Here is a 24134-nt window from a genome sequence, read left to right on the forward strand (position 1 = left end):
TGAGGGTGTTCAACTGACTTTTGCCCAGGTAGCAATCTGGATGATCTTCATTTCATGCTAGCAAAGAGGTGCTATATAGAATGTCTCTTGACAGAAATAATACATTATATAAATGAACAATGGCAAAAGGGAAACACTGTGCTCAGCGCCCATTTTAAATTCCCACTGGGCTGTAACTCCATGAATATCCAGTATTCAGGTAGAAGCCATCACTAAGAAAGGACTTACTAACTATGTGGTAAGTCTCCTAATTAAGTTTAATCACCACATAAGTTCCGAGTTTGGAAAAAGGACAAACTGTCAGAAGGTCATTGCTCATAACCTTGCATTTTACTGTGGTTAGTGAAAGGCTTTGGGAAAATCTATTTTTCCCATAAGTTATTTGTGGACAATTTGCAACACGAAAAGTCATCTGAAACAATTGGAAAAATCTTCTGGAGTTAAATCCTCCTCTTGGATATGTGGTTGATAAGAGAAAATAGAAGATTGGCCTTCAGTTGTGATCTCCAAAACTGCTGCAATTGGACTGCTTGAGCAGGCTGTGCAGGGGCAGTGCAGGGTGCAGATAAAGTCATGCTCATTACATGACCAGGTTCATAAACACTGTGGGAAATCCAAAGCACTCAGCATCAGCCTTCATCAACAACACACAAACTAACTTGACTGCAGCTGTAAATTTTAAAAATGTTGATTTCAATGTTCTTTCACAAAACATGAAGATGCTGGAGTTAACCCCTGTGTTCTAAAGTCCTGGGACATACAGGTGCTTTGTCACACTTGCTGCACCTGCCCAGGCTGTATCATCTTATTCTCCTATGGATAAGCATAATTACACACAAGCCAACAGGAACAAAACAGAGGTCATTTTTTGGACCAGATTTTGCCAAGAAGGAAAAAAACAGATGCGCCCATACAGACAGAAAATGGCATTTAAGAGATAAAAATCTGTTCTGTGTCAGCAGTGCAGGCAAAAAAAAGTGAAAAAAACCTAGCCCTTGGCCAAAGCCAGCTCCAGACTTTCAGTTCTGTCTAAAAGTGGCATTTCAATTTGTGTATTTAAGCCTTGAAGACATTTTACTATAAAAGAATAATCTATTTCAAATGGAAAGGTTTAAACTTGTACATACAGGGGAGTTTTAATGCTTTAGGCAAGATGCAGAAACAGAAACTGTAAATAATAGAAACAGATGTTCACTGAGATAAAAACAGAGGAGTGCTTTAGGACTGCAGAACTGCAATGACAAGACTAAAGTCTAATGGAAAAGTCTAATGGCTGTGGGTAGACTCCCAGCAGAAGTTTAATTTTATCTGTTAAAAATTGAAATAATCTGATTTCATATTTATAAATTTAAGAAAAAAAATCACTAATAATTCCCCTTTAACCTGTGCTATGTTGCACATCATTATAACTTTTTATAAAATGCAGCTAAGTTTCTAATAATCTGCAAAACATTTACAATTAGCTAAGGTTTTTCCTCTTGTGATTATGTTTTACCTCATTTTTTTTAAAGTAGTACAACTTAGAATACTGAGAATTGTTGTGAAACATTTGATTTTGTTTTGAGATGTTAATTTTGAAGAGAACTGGAAAGTTAATTGCTCAGATACTTTGAGTTTCTATAATCAAAACTCTTCTATATTTTCCTTTTTGTATGGTTTAGGAAGTTCTCAGGGAAGGGAACATCTGGTTACCATAATATGGTTGTCACTTTCCTGATATGTCTCCTTCATGAATTCTCATATTCTCTGTGTGAAAATGGGACAAAGACCCACTGCTGAGTAAAGACCTTGTGTGGGGAATAGGCAGGAGAAGGGCTGTCAATGTTGGCACAAACCACGTGCATGGAAAGTCCATTTCAGTGCACCCTATTCTGCAAAAGTCCATAAAGACACGCTGAGCATCAAGCACGGAAGCAATTCTCCAGTGTCTTCCTAAATCATGGCCTGAAAAGATCTTTGAAGCTACAGATCTCTCCTTGGATGTTTTCAGATGACAGATGGTGTCAAGGTAGCCTTGAGCCTCTAGAAGAGAAAGCCAGTGACTCCAAAGCCAGTCCTAACACATGTGGATCTGACCTACACCAGCTAAACCAAGACATCCCAATGCTTTAAGTTCTTGCCTGGGATCCACTTTCATATGAGGAGCTGCTCTGTTTTAAAGCTAACAAGGGCACGTTTTGGATGGGCAGTTCAAAGCTGGCAGCTAACTTTCATGTAGGTCTAAATTTATTGGCTTGATTTTCAGAGCAAATCTGAGCTGAAACACCAGAATGAAGGAACAATCAGTATTGGACTAGGTAAGCATATATGACTTTGCAAGGAAATAGATAATCACTAGTCAACTGTCAATATGTTTAATTTTTCGTTTTGTTCTACAAAAATCCATTTGCTAATGCAATATCCACAGTGTGGACCTGACTTCTACTCTGAAACACTTATGAAATGTTAAATGGGAAAAAGATCAACTTTAGAAAGAAAATAGCTCTGCTAGCACAATTTACACATCTACTTTTTCTCAGGAAACCACTTGACCTTTTAAAAACCTACTGAAACCCACCATGTTGAAATTAAATAAGGCTATTATCATCTTTCCAGCTTTATGAACTCTTGTAGCTTCTCTAACACAAAGCACTAATGCATTATTAAATATAATGTAATATGCTATTTAAATTATTTTTATTTCTAAATGATGGTACTGAGCAAGGTGAAGTATTAAATAAGAATCTAATTCAAAGCAGATAATACACTAACAGCTAAAATGTGCAGATGACTTACTAATAAAATATTAATGAATTCCAGTTTAATAAGCATATTTCAAGACAAAATTCACGACTATGAGCAGGGAGGACTACATCAGTCCATCAATCTATTGTCCATCATCACCCATGAAAGTACTGGCATGGACTCGATAGATTAGATGGGAAAAGGAAGGTGCCTTCTGTGCTTTTGTTCATATGTTCACAGATTTGCCACTGCTTCTACAGCAGAACACTAAAACTTTGTTTAGAAGTTTCACTGCTGAGGCTGCAGTATATTCAATTAACACTAAAATATGTCTGACTGCCAGGATGGATTGTTACCACCAATAAAGTACAAGGCTAAACCAGGATTCTGACAAGGATTGGAGCAACATCCCATTTTGTTTTCTGCACAGAACACCCATGGTGCTCACATCCACAGAGCTATGACAGATAAGGGAAGTGTACAGGCAGCAGATTATTTTTGACACACTCCTGCAGCACGGCTCATCTCTCCAGCTCAGCTGGAAAAGCTGCATGCAGGCTTACTCCATGGAATGCTCTTTAACTAAAGTCAACTACTGCAAAAATTACATGCAGCAAACTGTGAGCTATCAGATAGAATGGACAAGCAAGCAGCTAACTAAGAATCATTCCTTACATATCAGGATTTCTGGATGTATAAATACACAAAGCTGAGAAAGAGAAATGTAAATTATATATTAGGATTTAAGTAATATTTCCAGTATTCTCTTTCTGCTCTTTTACAAGCACATTCCCAGTTTGATGTAATAGGACTGACATATTTAAGGCATTGCATAGCTGTTGATTAGCACAGTAATGTTTCTGGATATAGAAATGATACCTGGAAACTTTTTTTTTTTTTTTTTACTCTGACTTTAATTCCTGGAAAGTTGTTGCTATATCTGCATTATAAACATATTGCTACCACAGCATTATTCTTATATCAATAATACACTCCTAAGACATAGGCCTAATGTCAACTGCACATCACAGGATATGACTATTGACCCACTAAATCAGGTATTCAGACATGAAACTATTCTTTGGTTAATTTATAACCTGTAACAGGCTCAATCAGGGCTTCCAGGAAACCACCTTCTCCTGACGTGGTGATACACCATAGAGGTAAATCTCTCAGAAGTGAATACCAAGGCTCACTGTTGAAATTCTGTGCTCATTTCTTCCATGAATTTCTCAGTTCTGGTTACAGCTTTCTAGGAACAGCTAAAGAGCACTGTAAGCATCTCCAGTTTTCTCCTCCTGAAAGCACTTAGATTGTAATCAAGTCACTGCATAGTTTTCTTTTTGACAGTATAAATCACTTAAGATTGTTTCTCTCCAGGGATCTCATTACACACGCGCCAATTTGTTTTCTTCCATAGAACCACAGACCCCAGGTACAGACTTTGATACCCCTTCCAGAGCTTGTTTCAAAGTGCTGCAAAAGGTGGTGAAATCCTCCCTAGTTCTTAATGCTTTAGCCTTTTGTGCCCATAAAGTGATTTCCATAAATTCCTTTGTCACAGCCTCACGTGATGCTTCATACAGAGCAACCTGGAAGACGAGACCCCCACAAGTGTCTTCTTGGAATCACATTTCTCCAGGACACTGTCTACGTTGCCATAACCTTTTTAGAGCCAGTAGAGAACCCCAGTGGGTGTTGGGAGTTCCAGTCAGTGAGTGCCCCTCACTGAGAACCATCAGTTTTATGCAATACTGAGCTTATTAGCTCAGGCTGACTAATGAATAATTAACTATATTCACTGCTTACCACTTGGATGAGGCATATCCACTAGCTTTGGGATTGAAACTGAGATGTATAGCTGTGATGTGCAGGCTCCCCAAAGTCACTGCCACACCGCCCTCTGCAGTGTTGCTCCTCTCTGATTGTAATTTGGCTCTTAAAGGATGATTTTTACACACAGGATACCTATAAGCACCAGAGAACTTAATAAAAGGGGAGGAGGAGCCCTGAAATGGAGCCTGAAACCTCTCTGCCTAAATCCTTCATGTGTACCATATCCTACCATAGCCTTTTAGAATGGATAATGCAGCCATAGCTGAGTGTGTAGTTTAGTTCAGACAAAAACTCACTCACAAAAACTCTAGGACTAGGACCCTAAAGTGAGATGGGCAAGAATCCTTTGGTTGAAAATTGCTATGAGGCAATTGCCGTGCTCTGAAAATGAGAAAATTCTTTCAAGATTTAGCCCTATACCCAGCTACAGTTATATTTTTAGCACCACTTGCTCTTTTCAAAAGGGCATATTTGTTATTCTCTCCCTATTGTGCAACTGTAATTTAAAAATTTAAACATCTCCTCTATTAATGCCCATCAGTTCTGTAAAACAGGAAAATCAAAATTGTCTTTATATATACTTAACCTTGATGATATCGTGTTTCATTCATTTTTTAATGTCCACTAAACTCAATGCTGCACCAGAAAAGCCATTTAACTCCTTAGAAATAGTTCACAGAGGAAAATAAACCATTCACATCTCAATTAAACCAATTTGCAAAAGCATAATTTCACTGCCTTTAATTCAGTTAACTTCTGTATGTAAGGGGCTGAAATTAGGATGCCCTTTACAATGTTTCATGCTTCTGATACACTGAGGAATATTCAATTTCTGCTTCAAATTTATTTGAAATACTTATACTACACAATATGACCCTTGTGAAGCTCTTAAGAGTTCTAGGTTATATAAATCATACATTTCTTTTTTGACAGGTAGGATAGACTGGAAAAAAAAAAATATATATATTTCCTCTATCTTAGCTATACCTTGCTAGGGTCAAGGCAGGTCTTTGAACACTCCTGGAACACTCTGAAGTTAACTGTATATGCGTGATATAATACAAGAGTAGAATTTGTTGCAACCAAGGTGCCATTAATCTTAAATCCAAAGTATTAAAGAAAAAAATTATTTTGACAGTGTGGATACTGCAGTTGCAAGATGGTTTTTGTTTGATTGGCTTTTAACCAACAGGGCTTAAGACTGAAGAAATCTAATCAAACCAGAGGATGAGGAGATGGGCGTACAGCTTCTCTCCTGTGTTCACAGGGCACAAAGTGGAGAAAGAGAGTCTAAAGAATGTGTACACTTATATGTTCCAGACAGCAATGATTTGTGTCCTTCTGGATACCTGCTTAATGCAGTTTGCTCTCTGGAAAATATATCTATCTAGGATGGAGCAAGTTGCTGTTTCCCTGCTGCAGTATGAATTATAGTGACTATTTCTGAATTAGTTAGTTTAATGGAAGTTCTTATCCTGCAGACATAAAGTACTATACTGCTGTCACACCTCATGCCACCAGTAAAATATATTGGGGACACGTGCACGAATGTGCCCCAAATAAAAAAAAAACCCTCATCTTCCAAGAGCACCTAAAACACAATAGCACTGCAGAGAAATTAGTTTTGTTTTCCATATGATAGATTGTCTGCTTCAAAGGCTCAACACCACATTGATTTGTTCTGTCCTGAGAAAGGCTCCCATTGCAGACTGACTCCAGGCTTGCCCCAGAAGATAATGGAAATAGAGTGCATGGCAGGAGGAGCACACTGCATTGTACTCTGCTCCTGCATTCTCAACCAGCCACTGGGAGCTTCAGTGTGAGCCTTAAAGCAGACCCATGTGTGTGCCAGTCTAGTGAGGCATCTCAGGACAGAGGCACTGTCACAAGTATACCCACTTAAGGGTTACACAGAAATCATTTTACTGGGGTGAGTGAATTATTGGTTTGGCTCAGTGAGTGACGTTATATAAAGTCCTGTGTAATGAGATAGTTACAAACCCACTGGAGGCTGGAAGGAAAGAGAAACAAAGGAATCTGCTGTTCAAATCTCTGCACTGACAACACGGTCCTGCCACTGGGAAAGAAAAGATGAATGACGAATTTCTTTTAAATCACTGATGCCATCAGAGATGCCAGCATTATATTGTTAAGGAAATTATGCAGCTTAAATTCCTTGGGAAAGAGTTTGAACCAATTGTTCTCTTAACTGACAAGATGTTAATCCTCCATTTCTAACTTACCCTACTAGATTGGGTGTGATATTGCAGGTTACACAGAAAACCTATGTCAAGACAAATACAAGTTTGTAAAAGAACCTCTAAATATAGGCAATAATTCATCCTTTGTGATCTGACTTTTGGGAATTGTTAACAGATAATGCCTTTCCTGAAGGGGTGAAAGAGACCAGCTGTGACAGATTTGCCCCATCTCTTTCTTAGGTCTGTTTTCATTCCCATTTTATTCCTCTAACTTGAACGCCTGGAGCTTGTTGTCTTCAGAAATTCCGTTTCCATATCACCCTGTGCCTAATTATGGTAAGCAGGTACCAGCCCATCCTCTTCCACAAGACACAAAAAGAGCACATCTCTCTTTCTTTCAGTATTTTAAAAACATTTTTCTGAATCACTGCTCATTTGACATTTTCTTTCTCCTTCCATTGTGCCACCTTGCCGTATTTAACTGAAAGGTGTTATACCTTCTGTGATCAAGTAATGACAACTGTGCCACACATTTTATCAAGATCTGAATTTAATTACAGGATCTAACAAGCCTAAGAAGGGATGAGCCTTTGTATTTCACCAGGATATCCAAGATGAAAAATAAAGGGGGAAAAAAAACCTGTCTGCAGACTTGGAGAAGCATTATTATATAGCATTATCTGACAGAAAGACCTGATAAGCTGTCAAATTAAAAAGCTGATTTGGGAAATTTTACTGAAACCACTTTTTGAAAAGAGACTTACTGTAGTGCTTTGTTTGGGTATCGCCTAGGCTCTTTACTTAAAGAGAGCAGCAGGATAGGAGAATTTCATAATCACTCAAAGGGCAGCAGTGCTTTTTTTTAAAAAAATAATTCCTTGTCTTTGGGTAAGCTGCAACAGCAGCTCACCCAAAGAGAATGGGAAAATAAATTTCCATTTTTGTTAACATCAATCTTTCACATCAACAATAAAATTATATGGGAAGTGAGACCTGGGTGCATGCTGACAAATACATTTAATCATAACCAAAGAGCAGTCAGACCTGTATGAAATCAGAAAAACATGCAAGAAATCAGTTGTGCAATTACAAAGGCAAGGGAGAGCACTGGCCTAGTTACATCCATCACTTAACTGCTGGTTTGTGTCTCAGTAACTAAGATGAATTTTTCATGTATTTTGATTCCTGCTTCTTCCAGGATAATTTCTTCCATCTTTACTCTGGAGAACTTACTAAATTGAGTTTCAAATAACTCCTTGCCTTATTTTTACTTCTCCTTGTCATTATTTTACACACTGGTATAATGCCTTCTTTTATTCATATTATAACTGGACATAATAACATGAATATAGGTAGATATCAACTTCCTAGAATATTCATTGAGGCTTTTGTCCAGACAAAACCAACAAAAAAGAACACAATTTTATCTTTTCCTTGGCTAAGGATTGGAGACATCACAGAAAAGTTAATTGTAGGAAACATTTTTTGATTGAGTGATCAGGAGCTGACTTAAATTAATATAAGGACAACTAAAAATAAACCTGTAAATCTGATTTTTGATTTAAAAAGAACAAAATTTGATACGTTGAAGGAAGTTAGATTGTGCAATCAGTATAAGGGGCTGGATTCAGCCAGGAATGACACTTGGAAATTCTATAAGGTAAAGTATTAAAATAATGAAAAAAAATATATATGTATATATTTTTGAGCTTGCACCTGCTAGGTTAAAATATACAAGAGGAGACCTACTAGACTGAACAAATACACTATCACAGGCTATATTACAGGAGGGTAAAACCCCAGATTTGCTCAGTAAAGAAAGCAGTGCCTTTCAGAATTACAAAAATAAATAAACACAGAAGAAAAGTTGCCAGAATTTAAGCCCAAAGAACCTTCCAAGGGAAGTAAAATAAATTTAAAAGCCAGAGATTTTTAAGTGCTATTAAAGAGATCATAGAGTAGAGGAAAATCACTTTATAGTAAGGCTGGTGGTGATCCAAGGGAGCAGTCTCAATTGACTAATAGGCAGGTATCTATGAAAATGCAGATCTCTGCAGCTCAGAAGAAAGCAATGTACATATTCTTACTGATCTTGTGTGGTCAGAAAGTGAAGAAGATAATCTTTATCCCAGAACTTCAAAATAAGAAGCCAGGAGTTTTTAAATCCAGCTATCCAATGGGGCATGTTATTTTTTGCAGTAGAGAACAGATAATGTAATAGCTTTACATGAGAAGAATTTAAAAACTACCCAGGTTAAGTATTTAGTCTGACCTTAGCCATATATGCTGCTTTAGAACAAATTTTAAAAGAAGTAATTAAAGATATGGAAGCAATTGGAAAATGAGATAAAATGCAAAACTTTACCAAATCATGTTAGGCTAGTTTAACAGCTGTATTTGACAAGCTCACTAATTTTCCAGATGAAAGAAATGAAGTATATCTAATTTATCTGGATTTCAGTAATGCATTTGATATGATGTCATGTAGCAAATCATGGATTAACTGTGGAAAAAGTACAGGAGTGTAAAAATTGTATGGTAAAAAGCTGAAGGAAAAAAAACCCAAACAATAGCATTGAACAAGGAATTTTTTTCTGTCCTCCTTCCTCTATCTCATATAGAGACTGATATCCTGCTGCTGTAGCTATTGACAGGTTCTGAATAAAAGGGCTGCTTGTTTTACATTACACTCAAGGCTCTCATCTTCCCAGGATGCATCTCCTTCCAGGAACGAGCCCTGGAGTTGTCTCCTGTCTTCAACTCCCACTTCATTCGGTGTCTTCTTTAGCTTCTTGGTGAATCTTTCACACAGATGATAAGCAGTCATTGCTTGTCACATTCAGACCTGCCAATGTGTCAACTGTACCATATTCTGGCCCTTATGTTCCCCTCTATATTGCCTATATTTGAAAAATAAAAAGCCTCAAGAAATAGTTGATGGGTCAGATGGACCAAAGCTCTCCATGTATTTTGGGGAACTGATGCCATCTAGTTGAATGAGTAGAAGATCTACATGTGCTTTTGTCACGGAGACATGATAAACTCAATGCTGAGTCCCACGTGGAGTTAACAAGAGGAATAACATGGTGAATTCCCAAACTGCTTTAGACTGTGCCATAGGAGCTACCACAGACACCACTGCAGATATGAATGTAAGAAAAACAGTGGTTTTCTGCCAGAAAAACTACCTCAGTGGAACTCCTAAGAAAGTACCCAAGCTCAGCTCCACAATCAATCATCTTTTGTATTTTCTTCACTGATCTCAGTATAAAGTGCCAAGCACACAATGATCTCTGTAGATGACATGAAAGTAGACATGGTGGTAATGCTGAAGAGGATGCAGATATCAGTCAGGAGGGAAAGAGCCCTTCTGAATTAACAGAAGTGACAATAAACCTTATACACAAAAAGGTGCAGGTCCCACACTTAAGATATAGGACCAGTTGTACCAGTTCTTGCGATAAATTGGGATACTCTGAGATAGAATTCACAAGGAAAGACTTTCAACAGGTATTCAGCTGCAGAATGATATTGGGCTTTCCAGTTCTGAGGTATGAAAAAGAAAATTAAGATCTTAAGATGCAGAACTGATATCTGCCATACTGTCTTCCTATATCTTTGAGGTCCTAGTGTTCTCACTACTGTCCATTGTCAAACATATGCCGTTGGAAAAACCAAATCCAAACCAGAAACAAAGTGTTGAAGGGAGGTTATTGTGATGAGCGGAAAAATGAGAAAACTATTCTGCAAAAAGTCATGTAAGAACAAAGTGGGATGAACTGGAAAGTACTTGGACTGAAGGCAAAAGAAAATTTCTTAAGAGTAGAATATTTCTCCTAAGTTACCCTCTAAGAGAAACAATTTATGCAAAGAAGCAGACTTGACCCAGTACATTTTAATTTCTAATTTCTTAAGCTCTTCTATTGCTAACCTAACTTTTAAATACACATGGGGAAAAAAAAGAAATGGGAATGGGAGAAAAAGCCATCCAAACCACTAATCCTTTACAGGGAAAGTGGGCCATTGATTTAAATACAGTTCCATTAATATTTTCTTTAGCATTCTAAACATTCTCAGAACTTGTTTTTTGACTGATAATGAAAATAATCCATGAGCTGTCTACAGCATTAAACCTTTGTCTTGAGCCAGTGCAATCAATTAACAATGTTTTCTATGAAAATTCAGATTATCTCACCCATGTGCATTATCTTTCATAGATCAACTTTGCTTTTACTGCTACAATGCATTTCCAACAGAGTAAGTTTTTTTAACTCTGGGATAAGAATGAAAAATTCTTTGATTGATTAAAATGTTGTTTAAGCTAACAAAGATTTTGGAAAATCTCTCATTCTAGGAGAAAAATGCAAATTGCACAAAACCAATAATTTCTGGATTCCAGAAACGTAAATATTTGGGATTATTAAATGTTTGTATTTTAAAATACCTGTTTAGATTTTTATGCCTTTCATTTTTCCATTTTTTTCACTGCCTGTCAAAGGAGGCACATTTATATTTTTTTTAATTCTTCATTCACTAATCTTTTTCTTCTGTAGTAATCTTGATATTGCCTCTATTAAAGCTTGTATGTATGGTTTCTAACTTTTATATTAAAAATGTCAATGTTATTCAATATACAACGAGGTTTAAATGATCATACTTCCATTGCAGATTGATTGATTTACTCTGATTTTCATTAGGTGGGAATCTGTGACCCTGTTCTCCCTAAGGTAGAGTTTGATCCATCAAAGAACTCAACCTTTACCACCAGGGCTGCGCAAATTCTTCCTGATTATTTTCACATGGAACTTTATCAAAGACTTTTTGCAAATCAAAAACCCCGAGTGTATTAACTCATTCATGTTTATACCCCATTATCGCCTACAAAATCAGAGTAGGCTTAACTATAACAGGTACCAGCAGACCTTCCCAGATGGAGACCTCAGCATAAACAGAACCCCAAGGAAAGGGACACATGAAAGGCCATAAATAACACTGATGAGTTTTGCTTTCCAAATCAGGGAGGATGCGACATCACTCAGTCAGAAAATAACTACTGACTTAGCTGGTATTTTTCCCGTTCTCTTCTGACTAATTCCATAGACTAAATATTTTAGACCCACATTTTCCACTCCTAAAGCCTGATTTTATACATATGGCATAAATTTATACATAAAGTGTTTACTTGCACATTCATCTTCTACATATTCCCAGATGGAGAGCTCCTGAGAAATCCTCATGATTTTTCCAAATGCTGTGATCTCCAAGGGAAGTAAAGTATTATGAGATGTCCTTATTTCATTGGCACTGCTGGTTTCCCCCAGCAGGAAAATGGCATCCAAACCAGGAGACATGGGGCAGTCTGTGTTTCACAGAAGCTAATTGCTTGAGCTTTAAGTCTTTTCCATTGGATTTCCCTCCTGGGCGGAAAGGCAGTTTTTATTTTGTCTTTGGGAACAAGTAATGAGAGACCCCTCTAGGTCTGTAAGCTTTGCATCTTATCAGATGGTGGTGCTCCTCACATCCTCTATGCTTTACCATTAGGATTGAGGGATGACGAATCTGATTGCAGGAGTCAAGACTCTGACCGCAGCAAAGGAACACACATGAGAGAGAATCAAGATGAATTCTTTTAGCCAGAGGCACCAAGTGAGAAAAAAGGTACAAGCACAGTGTTGCTGGACAAATAAATAGCAGTCAGAAGCTTATGTTACTTTCTTGTGAAACACCCTGAAAGTCCCGTGTCCAAACAGCAACAGCCAGGGAGGTTTGAAAACTTGCTGTATGGCAGAAGGCAAGGCAAACACTGAGTGATCATTTACTTGTTAGATTCCTAAATCACCTTGGCTATTGTCACCTTGCATGGATGTGGTGATAACAGGCTGACCATCCCTTTTATTAGAATATTCAAAGACACATTTGTAAAAGTGCTTAAGATGTCTCCCTACCACCACATTTACACCTGAAAAACATCCTTGATTCTCTTCAGAAGTGGCTGTAGAGGCTTGAATTTGGAAGGTATTTCTAAGCCAATAGTAAGCAAGTTAGGCAAGTACATGGATCTCTTGGGAAATGCTAATCCATTCCCGGAGAAACAAATGTACTGACACAAATGTCTCCTGTTAATTTTATAGTCAAAATCTGAACACAAAACCCAAGACAAATGGATGCTATTTACCCTAAATAGGATACATGGTAATATCTGACTCCTAGCATTTATCTTAAAGTCGGGTGCACCCCATGAAAAGATGACAGAAGCTTTTTATATTTTCTAGAATACAACGAGTGAGAGAAGCATTTAAATGACATATCCCCTTCTCCTAGCTGTTGGATATTCTGCAGGAACAACCTCTATCCCACAGATCCAGAGAAAGTCCCTGAAGAAAATTTGTGTGATCTCAGCTGTTTAATCAAAACCAAACCACCAAAAAACCCAAAAACCAGCTAACCAAAAAAAAAAAAAACCAAAAACCAACCCAAAACCCAGTACAGGGGTATTCTATATTATACCGAAGCCCTAAGAGCTGGTGATTGCCATATTGCAGAGGTACTTGGCACTAAGCATAATGTCAGTTTGATCTTCTGCCAGCATACATGGACTCTCACACAGGTTCTTCTTTGGTGTTTATGTTCCATCGTGATTTAAACTCCCCAGTTACAGAGATACATTTGTTCCAGTAGTCTGGCAGTGCTTTGGACAAGCTCTTTTGTTCAAGCAGTGTGAGTGACATGCTCATGCTGTCAGACCTTGGTCTGTCAGGCACATCCCTGACATGTCCTGACCCATGGGGTACATGAGGACAGCTGTAACGAAGTTATACTTTTCTAAGGCTGAGCAGAGATCCAGGAATGACTAGGAGGGCATCGTTTTAGATATTTGCCTATATCAGAATGTATCTTCCAAACTGCTGCAGGGTCCCAAGTATGCTGAGCATTCTCAGCAGACTGAACAGCTTTGAAACCACAGACCCATTGCCCAATATCTAATAGGTCATTTTCTATATAGAAAATTCTGCATCAGTCTGATTTACGATGGAAATCATGAAGAGAACATCCTCAATGGTAAAATGATTAGTTCTGCTGTGTGTTTCAAAAGAATCAGCATTGGGCAAAGTGACTTTGACCTCAGAAAGAATAGAGTTAGTCTCAGAAAAGTGATTTTGAAATTCTTTCACAGTAGGTGGTGGTTATTGTGGCTTTAAAATGTCCTCTGCCTTGCTTTGATATGCTTTCTCAGACTAGAAAAATGTACACGCTTCACTACCAAGGAACAAGAATCGGATAATTAAGAAAACTGTTTTTTATGTTAAATAGATATGGTTCTGAGTACTATTATGATAAAGATTTGGAGCTTTTTTCTTCTCCTTATTTGGTCTTATTTGAAACAGATTTTCTTTCAGGTAAGGAAGAAAATGTTGTTTCAAATTAAATAAAATGCTTTGTTCTCAGATTATGTAAATTCCCTATAAACACTGGGCAATCTTGGCATGAAAAGTCAGAACATTTTATTTAGAAAATTAAGATTTTGAAATTAATATTTTGACCTTATTTAAAAAAATTTCCTTTTCTTTTTTCAATTTTGTCCATAATTCTTAGTTCAGTTTGACACAAATTAACAAGTCCTTTGTTTCATGCATCCTTAGGAAATCTACACTTCAGTGTAGAACTATTACCTAACTGAAGTTACAAGAGCAGCCTCTTCAGAGAAGCAGCTGGAGTTGCTATTGTGGTGCAGTCCCATCACCACAACAGCAGCCAGACCATTGGGAAGGGCAATTAAAACTAGACAGTGAAGCAGACAAGATAAGCCACAAGGAGTCGAAAGGATCTGCATGGAAATGGGGATAGTCTATTGATTAGGAGCTCTGACTGCACAGTCAGCAGTTTTCTCATTCCTGTTTAATATGATCATAAATTAGGCTTCTTCCAGATAAGTTAATGTGAATTCACTATCTGAAAAAGAGGTCAAGATGAAACGCTAAAGTTCTTTGGGAAGATGCAGAGGGATAGTGATAATTCAGCAAAGAGACCGGATTTAGTTAAGAAAGATGGAATATATAAATCAAGTGAAGATACAGGCATCTTAATCAATTATCAAAAAAGTAGTGTCCCACTCTCAGTCACAGGGCTATGCACCAGCCACAAACACAACGAGAAATGGGAAAAACAGGATCATTATTAAATAAAGGGCAGAAATTGAAGTGTACATCCTCATAGCTCTAGCATTTTATTCAGAGAAGTGACAAGAAAGAAATTGCAGACTAAAAAATTTACTTTGATGGTAGTCTGGAAGAACATACATATGTAAATCTAAACCTCTGTTTCTGAAAAACAACCAGCCATTTCAGAATACTGAAATCTTCACATTTGTCTAGAACAAAACCACAGTTTTCCAAACTACATTTCAAAAAACAACCATCCACCTTAACTAGGATAATCATCCTCTACCACTGACCCCTACCTCTCTCCCTTTTTCAGCTCTCTCATTTCACACCCACTCAGATATAAATTGAAGGTGCATTGGCCCAAAGCAAACTCAAGTCTAGTGGGATCAAGAATGATGTAACAGGAGAGAGACACTACATTCTGTTCATCTTCCAGGGTCACTCTTCTGCATTTTATGCAGCTCTTGGATAAAACACACAAAGCCACCATGGAAGTTCTGTGAAGCATTGCCATGTGATTTTTTTTTTTTTTGCAAGGTACCAGCTGTTATTGGGCCTTGGGTGTCCTTTTCTACAGCAGTTACATGGGGCTGGATGAAGGATACACAGGCAATGAAACTGGAAAATCCCGAGACTCTGACCAGAAACTTCTCTCAGAAAATCTTCACCCAGCATTTGAAGACACCAAACTCAAACAAGCAATGTCTTGTAATCAGACATCCCAACCTGAAGTGTAATTCTGAGAAAAATCTTTCCTCATAAAGAAAGACCTGCTCAGCTGGTATGCTTTAGACAACCAACTGATTATTTAATCTTGTTTTATTTTTGAAAAAAGAAAATCCAGCATATTTAAGTATAGCAATTTTACTAATTAAGCTGCCTAATCTTGGTTTTATCTTTAATTAAAAACCCCAAAACAACAAGACTGGCAAACCTGATGGAGAGGCATGGAAACAGAAGAGAAAGTTATGGCTAGATGGTCTCGTTCTGAGAAGGGTAAAGAGATGGAAAGTGAAAAGGAGGAGGACAGCAGCCAAAAGAAATGTTAAGGCATACAGGAGCCATAAAATATTGCCGTGGGAAAGGCAAAGAAAGTTACAGGCCAAAAGCAGTCTTAGAAGATCCAGAAATAAAGCAAACCAAGGGATTCTGTAACTCAGCTAAGGAAGCAACTGAAAATGCCTTGAAATGCAGCCTGCACATGAATTGCTCGTGAAAACTCAAGAAGTTCTAATTTTATGTTTTTCTTTTTCACAGAAACATCCAACCTTCCTCCACTCCACTAATCCCATCCCAAGGATACCACTATATATTCTAAATTGATCTTTGTTCAGTATAAACAAGTTCTGTGTGCCACCAGCTTCTGAACTCAAGGCTTCTTTTTGTGTTTGAGCCTGTCCACGAGCTCCTTGCTCATCCCCACAGACCTCCTGGCATATTTGCCCGACTTCCTCTTTGTTGGGATGCATCACTCCTGAGCTTGGACGTGGTGAATTCATGCTCATCATTTAGGTAAAAACCAAAAGAAACAAAAAACCACCTAAAAACTATTTTTCCCTTTGTGCTGAATATGTCTTGAACACAAACTAAGACAAGTCCTCCCCAGCTTCCACCTTATTTCAGCAACCATCTACCAAACACTGAAAAACTAGAAAGCCAGGGGGCACAAGGGAAACAGGAATATCTGAAAGATCACTGAGCATATTTCATTCAGTATCCCCCTTTCCCTCAAGAGTTTATCACCTCTCATAGATGTCTCTAACTTAGAAACAATTAATGGCTCTAATTGCCAGAGCTGTCATTCATTCATAGCACATTAACACATAGGTGGGTTTTTTTTTACAGCTTCTGCTATATATAATTTCTTTTCCAATACATACTTTCATTATTTCATGTATTCTGAATTATTTCCAAGAAATTATCTGAAGGGTTATATTTCATGTGTGGATTTTTTAAAAATTATTTTTATTTTTTAAAAAGTCACGTAAATAGCTGGACTACAACTGAAATGGCAGCAACAATAACAAAAAACCCCATCCTAAATACTAATTATTAGTCCGTGGAATGGCTTATGCATTCCTTACTAGTGAAACACATCCTCCTTTTGCACTCCACCCCCAAAAATGAAGAATTTTCTACTTTTAAACCAATAAATCAGAACAATCATTTATGCAATAGGGATTCTGGTTTGCATATTTGCCTTCATGTACACCTTTAGATTTGCTGCCTTTTACTTAATATAAACACACAGAGCAACTGTTAAGGGATAACATGCAGATGTGTAAGTTACCATTAATGGCTCGGTAGTCCTACTCAATAAGAAAGGTGGTGCGTATCTGAAAAACCTGTTGCCTTTAAAAATGAATAAAATTAGTAGCATAGTAATCCCCAGGGCATGGCATTTGCATAAAATTAAATATGGGCCTGCTCAAGGCAGCTCTGTCATCATACTAGTGGTCCTGTCCAAGTAACCAGCATCATCTGCATAAATAATATCCTGTAGTTTGCATTTGAGGTTAAGGCACCTCAGTTTGGTTGGTTGGTTGTACAATTGGTAACTGCGACACCGTTTGGTTTGTGTCTGCTGGAAGACTTCTGCTAAATTCATAAGCCTCAGATTGCTGTAATCTTGTAATCAAAAGAACACTGACAGCCTTTTCCTCAGTAAATGTTTCACCCCATCAATTGGGGATAGATTTGGGAGTCACTTTAAACTGTGTAGCTTTTGTCAAAGCCTTTTTTTTCCCCCTAAACCAAAATTGCAGTAAAAACAAATGAAAGCAAAGAACAAAACTACTACTTCATGACTCAATAACTGCATTTTTCCACTTCCAGTAATAACTTGAATTTGAGCTTTTAAACTCACTTAGGAAATGCCATCATCATAAACTGAACATTGCTCAGGACTCTTTTAACTACTTCTGTAGCTACTAAAACACAGCAAAGGAGCTGATACTGCATTAGAAGAGGAGCAAAACGAGGCAAACTCCAGGCATACCCCACCCTCTTAGTGCCAGGTGTTTGTGTGAGGCCTTACCTGCTGGGTAACGCTCGATGACGGGCCAGTTGTCCACCTGTAGGGTGGCATTGCCACCACTCCTTGTGAAGCGAACCACGTGGTACTTCCCATCGTTAATGATGGCGTTCATCTCTTCGATGGCGATGTCATCCGTCCCAACATTAAATTTAACTCCAATTTTTCCCTGGTGCTGCATATTTAAAAAAAAAAAAAAAAAAAAAAAAAAGAGGAAGAAGAAAAAGAAGGTCTAATTAAGAGTTGTTTTGTAAGAAATTGAGACAGTGTGTCATACAGGGGAAGATTTCTAACAACATCTTCCCTCCTCAGATGTAACTTCTGAAGGCTTGTGTGTAGCAGTGACAAACCTTCTGACAGCTTAGGAAGTCTGGGATGCCTTTTTGATGGATAATTGATATTCCAAATGAGTTATTTCACCAAAATGAGCTCTCTCCTTTTCCAAGAGATTCAGATCAAGATGGGGAGGGGGGAAGATGGAGGAAAGCTCAAGGTTTCTGTCTTTGTCCTCTCCCTCACCTCCATGAGGATTAAACAAAAATTTTCCTTTTAGACTTTCAAAACAGAAAGCCTTGCAGTGTCACTTGGAAGAGATACAAGAATTTTCTGGCCATGAAAGCCAAGTGCCAGCCCTTCTTTTCCTTTTTTCAAACCTCATTCATACTTAAGAGTCTCCACAAATTATAATAAAGAAGGAGAATTTTTTTTTTTTTTCCTCTTGGAGAGATTTTTGGCATCACATTGTAGTGATTCTGAATTAAGTTAAGATCATACTGGCTGATTAAGAAAGAGTTCCCTGTTCAGAGCCAGAGAGCAGGGAAAGGCATTGGCTGACACAGGGATGGTGGTAATGTTCCCACTAAGGGCAGAGAGTCATTCTTTTGCTGGGATTTGACTATAAACTCTTGTGTCTGAGTGCTCTCAGGGCTAAGGGGACTTCCCATGCACATCCATACCTGGGACCAAAACAAAGATTTTTCCAAATTATTGTCATATTGGCATGTTTTCATTTTTATTGACACTTAATTATTAAAATATTCACTCGAATAAGACACTTGCATTTTAATAACATCCTTTAATGTCTATTAAAGTTAACTTAAGGGCTATGTAATATTTTTTTTTCTCCTATAAAATCAATTCTACTCTTCAATAAAAGTATTTATTACATTGAGGAGAAAAAAAGAAAAGCACTGCATAGTATGAGATTAGGCACTTGTGCATAATAAGTGGTAATTCTACATGAAATTTCATGTTCTTGATACTGGTACATCCTTCATTTAAAGTTAAAAATCTTCATAAAGTTCTTACACGACCAGATCAAGCACAATGAAATATTTTACTTTGCACATCTTGGCTATTCACATCAAATTTTCTAGAACCAGTTTCACCTCTCCAGCAGAGCTGTTATGTCTGCTCCCTCTTTGTCTTACTACCCTAGCACTGCTTCCTGCAGTAAGTGTATTCTGCAGCTCCTTGTCTCTGGAAGTCCCCCAGCTAAAAAACTCAGGAGTTCTTCATTTTATTCTCTTTTTAAACACCTGACTTTGTTTTCCAACTGCTTGCAGTTACACAGCTGAGCAGCTGCTGAACACCTTTGCAGTTCCTCAACATTTTGGCACGACCCTATCACCTCTTCAGCTATGACCTTTTTTGAAACAATAAAAGGGCCACTCCCTGATGAGATTTGCAGAATGACTCCGAAAAATATTTTTTGTTTGCTCAGTTGATTGAACAATGTCCTAAGCATTCCTCTTTTTTCCTTTGTGGATTGTTCTAACATTTCTGCATTGGCTGGTGCTACTTTTCCGTGTCTATAAAAGCGTCACTTAAGAGTGTCACTATAAGACATCCACTTTATCCAATTCATGCCCATCTTCTTTTGCCTCTGGTGTGAGTTGCATAGCAATTTCCCAGTTTTCTTGGAAGGGTAACTGTAGCTCTTCTTAATTTTAGCTGTTTCAACTAGACTCAGAATAAATTTCACCCATTTTTTTCCCATGGATGCAGTAGCTTACTTGTTTCACCTGTTTCATTCATATGCTTACTCTCTTTACACAGAAATATATACAAAGAAACATAATGTTGTCCTGGCTTTAAAGTAATCTCCTCTTTTAGTAATTTTTGAAATGCAAAAAACCAGCATGTAATGATAATGGCATATGCAACTTTTCTTAGTACTTTCAAGAAATCAAAGGCTCTGAGAATTAAAAAAAGCTGACTAATTTTACAGTGACTCATAATTATACTATTCATAACCTACACTTTAAATACTGGCTCTCTTATTTGCTATATATATGCATATAGATATATTTTAGATTTTTTAAAAAATGATAAAGCAAATAAAACAGCTTTACAGTGAATAGAACTGTCACAGGTAAAAAGAAGTGGCACACAAGGTACATATATCAGCAGTTTTTCCAAAGTTACAGCATGTGGGGCTGCAGCCAAGTTGCCATTTACAAATGGCCAAGTACTGGCAAGTGAAATGAATGCTTCGCAGACTTGAAAGCAGATTTTCAGCCGTCCTTTACAGATATATACTTTCTAGTGAAAAAAACCCCAAGTTTCCCTGACTTCCCCACCTTTGTATAGAAATACTGTGCACAGACACCAAACATGCAGACACAATAGCAAACATCACCCTAAAAGCTGGTAACATACTACAGTGATTCTTTTGTCTTTATTTGTAATATATTTATATATCTGAAAGCACAAAAAACTCCATTTTAAAGGGTACACTTCATTTTTTCCACACTTCTCCAGCACCTGTGGGCATCTCTGTAACCACCCACCCCCCCCAAATAAAAAAAGGAAGCAAACCTGTGTTTCACATTGAAGACTTCCTGATTATTATATCCATATTTAAGTTTGACTTCTGGACATCACATCAAACATTATATGAATTACAATCCCACTGTGCACAGCCCTTTAGAACCACAAAACAAAACATGATGCTGCAATAAGCACCTTTCTGTGTAGATAGGGGGTTTTCTGAGCCCTTGCATTATCATGCAGGACTCGCTGCACGCCTCCTGCACGGCAAGATAACATTATTTTTCATTTGTCTTTGGTTAAGACCACGTGCACACAGACTTATTGTGGATCAGCTGACATACAGTAACTTGTTGAGATAACTTGATCTCAGCCTTCAACCATATTATGATTAATCTAGTGGGTCTGTAACCTTTTAGAAAGAACTGGTTTTTATATTTCCTCTTTTTGGAGCAATATGGTAGTGCAGAAAGGAAAGATACTGATAAAATTGAAGCCTACTAAATTACTATTTTCACTTTGCCAGCCTCAGTTGCATAGTAAAGCGGTAGAAATTTTCCTTTATCACTTGTTCATTCAAAATAATCTTAGAAGTCATTCTTCCTTTCAGAAACAGCCTCAGACAAATGCTGAATGAGAGGTTCCCTCTTCAGCAGCCTGCTGATGGGCACTGTAGAAATGCCTGTGCATCACTAAATACTGCAGTAAGTCAGCACTTCTGTTGAATGGTGCTATCCCTGACAGCGACCCAAAAGAGTGCAGGCTCATATTCCCACAAGCAAAGATTTTTTTTTTGCCCACAAGCAAAGATGATAATTTCAGAACTCCCCTGGTAAAGATCAGCTCTGTACACAGAGCCCATAGAAGTCCACTGCACTCTTTATGGTTCTCAGCCTCTGTTTTCTTTTTCTCAATCTCACCCAGTTGTGAGAGAACATAGTAATGAAATCAATTCCTTTTCCTACCGTGCCTTTATCTATTCCAAACTGCTAAGGCCACAATAACAGAGCAGTGTTGTGCAGGAGGAGGGAGAATTTCCAAGAAAGGCCGAAAGAGAGGATGTACCTTCAGGAGAGGAGGGATGCATCTCAAGAAGTGGCATAGACATTGTGTTTATGGAGATTATTTTGAACCTCAGATCTGAACGTAATAGGAATAATGCTAAATGCCCCACGTCAGCACCACTGCTCCCTGGGACAACACAGCACAGGGACCTTGGATTCATGTACAGATGCTCCATGACATTCTGAGCATCATCAGCAACTCTAGAAACGCCAAACTTTTGGTTTGGAGGTGCTTTGGCCACCAAGCTGTCCTGTTTCTGAGGCCAGGGTAGCTTTTATTTCTACATTAACTTACAGAGGCAGATAAGTTAATTTGTTGTTGGCCAAAGTGCCCCTGTACATTACTGCAACACACAATGCAGGCTTTGTTTATAGCTTAAATTCTGCTGTCCAAGCTCACAGGCTAAGGACAAACATGTCAATGGCTTCAAAGCAGTTGGATAAAACCGTGAGATAGCTCCAATTCTATGCTCCCAATGTGCTCTGAAACACTGGGAGCTTTGATTGCTCAGATAGTATAGGATGTGTATGTGTGCACCTGTACATACCAATCACTTCAAAATGTTTTGTCTTCAAAAGCTCTGGCAGCTACTGTTGTAATCTAGCAACTCCAGGGGAGTATTTTCAAGCCTGTTTTAAGAATTGTGTACTCTAAATACTTAACAGACTTCTGATGAGGCACCAGGAATGCTGATGAACCCAAGAACCAAGCAAGAAAGGTGGAATGCAAATCAAGCCAGCAGCTGACATTGCAATTTGTTCCCTGTTGGACTCTAGTTCAGGGCTACCAATCTGCCAAAATGCAGTAAAACCAATGCTAGTATTATATATATGTAATTGATATTTCCTATAACATCAGCAATGCTTCACTGCTCTCTGTAGCAATAACTCTGGAATTAGTCAAACATGAGTGCGTGCAAATTTGGCACAACAGTAGTTTTAGAACAGACTGCAGACAACCTAAGCTCGTAATGCTTACAACCTTTAACCACTTCCAAGGAAAAGTAATAACACTGTGACTCCCACAGGTGAACAAATAGAGAAGAAAAAATTCAAGCATGTCAGCTTGCATTTTATATCATCAGCCCCTGAGGCACCACTTCCTGGTGAATGTGGTAACAAAGTCTTACAACTAAGTGAAGGTTTACTTTGATTTTATTGAAGTGTAAGTTTCTTGAGTTTTATTAAGAGTGAGATCATTTTCACTCAAATGTAATCAGAGGTTAATATTCCGTATGATAGAAATCTATGGAAGATGATTAAAACAATCTCTGGGTTTCTCAATTCTGTAAGGAAATGTATATTTTAAAATAGTACTGCTTGCTTCAGAAAGTGAGGGGAGGTATATACAACAGACAGAAGATACACTTGAACTCCAAGACCAATGGAGTAACTACATATATTTTAGTCCAATAATCCATCGTTATTTCTTATTGCCATCTAGTATCTTCCAGAAGAAATGCTTCCTGGAAAATACACAGAAAATATAAACCATCTGTGAAGAATTCTTTGAATGAATACATCTCTTATATGCCAGTGAACTTTCTGAATACCGAGTTTTAAATTCATTCTCTTGGGTTTTATGCCATTGACCTAACACTATATTTTTTTTCTTGTTGTTGTTATTGCTTTTCTCTATCAGAAGTGACAAAATAGCCAACCTATCTTTACCAACAATAACCATTTTTTCCCTTTTTAGTCAACTGCAAGTCAAGACACCACAGAAATAGGCATTCTCCTGTCATACCTCATCTTGAGTACTTACAGCGAGTTTTTGTGCCCTTTTATGAATTCAGAAAGGTAACCATTTGCAGGGATGGATTAGAGCTTTCAGCATATCAGTGCTTGACATACTGCAGAAAGTGCAGGAGGGGCTTGAAATCTCTATCAAAGTGCTGGCAAGCAAAGTTACTACTTAGAGGTTGGCACTTTGAGCAAGGAAGCAAAGACTTCTGCTGATGCCTGATAGGATGCATCCACCTGGTACTCAGTCTTTTGGCACCTGACAAGTGGGAAACTGTTTGGTTTCTCTTTCTTTTCCCAAAAGCTGGTAATGTGTAGCCAGCGTGGAAAAGCAAAGAAAACAAAACAAACTAACCAAACTTTCCCTTTTTCTGGTTTCCTGGTGAGGACACTAAGCTATTCCCAGTGTTCTTTCTTGCAAGTTCTCACCATTTATTTGCACCATTTATTTTCCCAATATTTGTTTAATTCTTAAATTCACATCTTTGTAGACCTTTGGTTACGGGGAAAAAAAAAAAAAAAACCAAACAAAACCAAAATAGTTTCATCTTAATCCAAGCTACAAGTTCTGATAATTGTACTGAAAAGCTGAAAACCC

The 24134-nt window shown here is 37.8% G+C and overlaps 1 protein-coding gene across 35 annotated transcripts in view; it reads right to left on the bottom strand.

The window, feature by feature from the left end:
• Positions 1 to 24134, bottom strand: part of NRXN1 (neurexin 1) — a 674580-nt gene that overhangs the window by 103251 nt on the left and 547195 nt on the right. For all 35 annotated transcript variants that reach the window (XM_039568063.1, XM_039568060.1, XM_039568048.1 and 32 more), the window contains one exon: positions 17961 to 18132. In XM_039568063.1, coding sequence (XP_039423997.1) covers positions 17961 to 18132 — 172 coding nt within the window. The remainder of the gene's footprint in view (positions 1 to 17960; positions 18133 to 24134) is intronic.

The sequence above is a fragment of the Corvus cornix genome, chromosome 3 (genome assembly GCF_000738735.6).
Source record: "Corvus cornix cornix isolate S_Up_H32 chromosome 3, ASM73873v5, whole genome shotgun sequence".
Classification (NCBI taxonomy): Eukaryota; Metazoa; Chordata; class Aves; order Passeriformes; family Corvidae; genus Corvus; species Corvus cornix.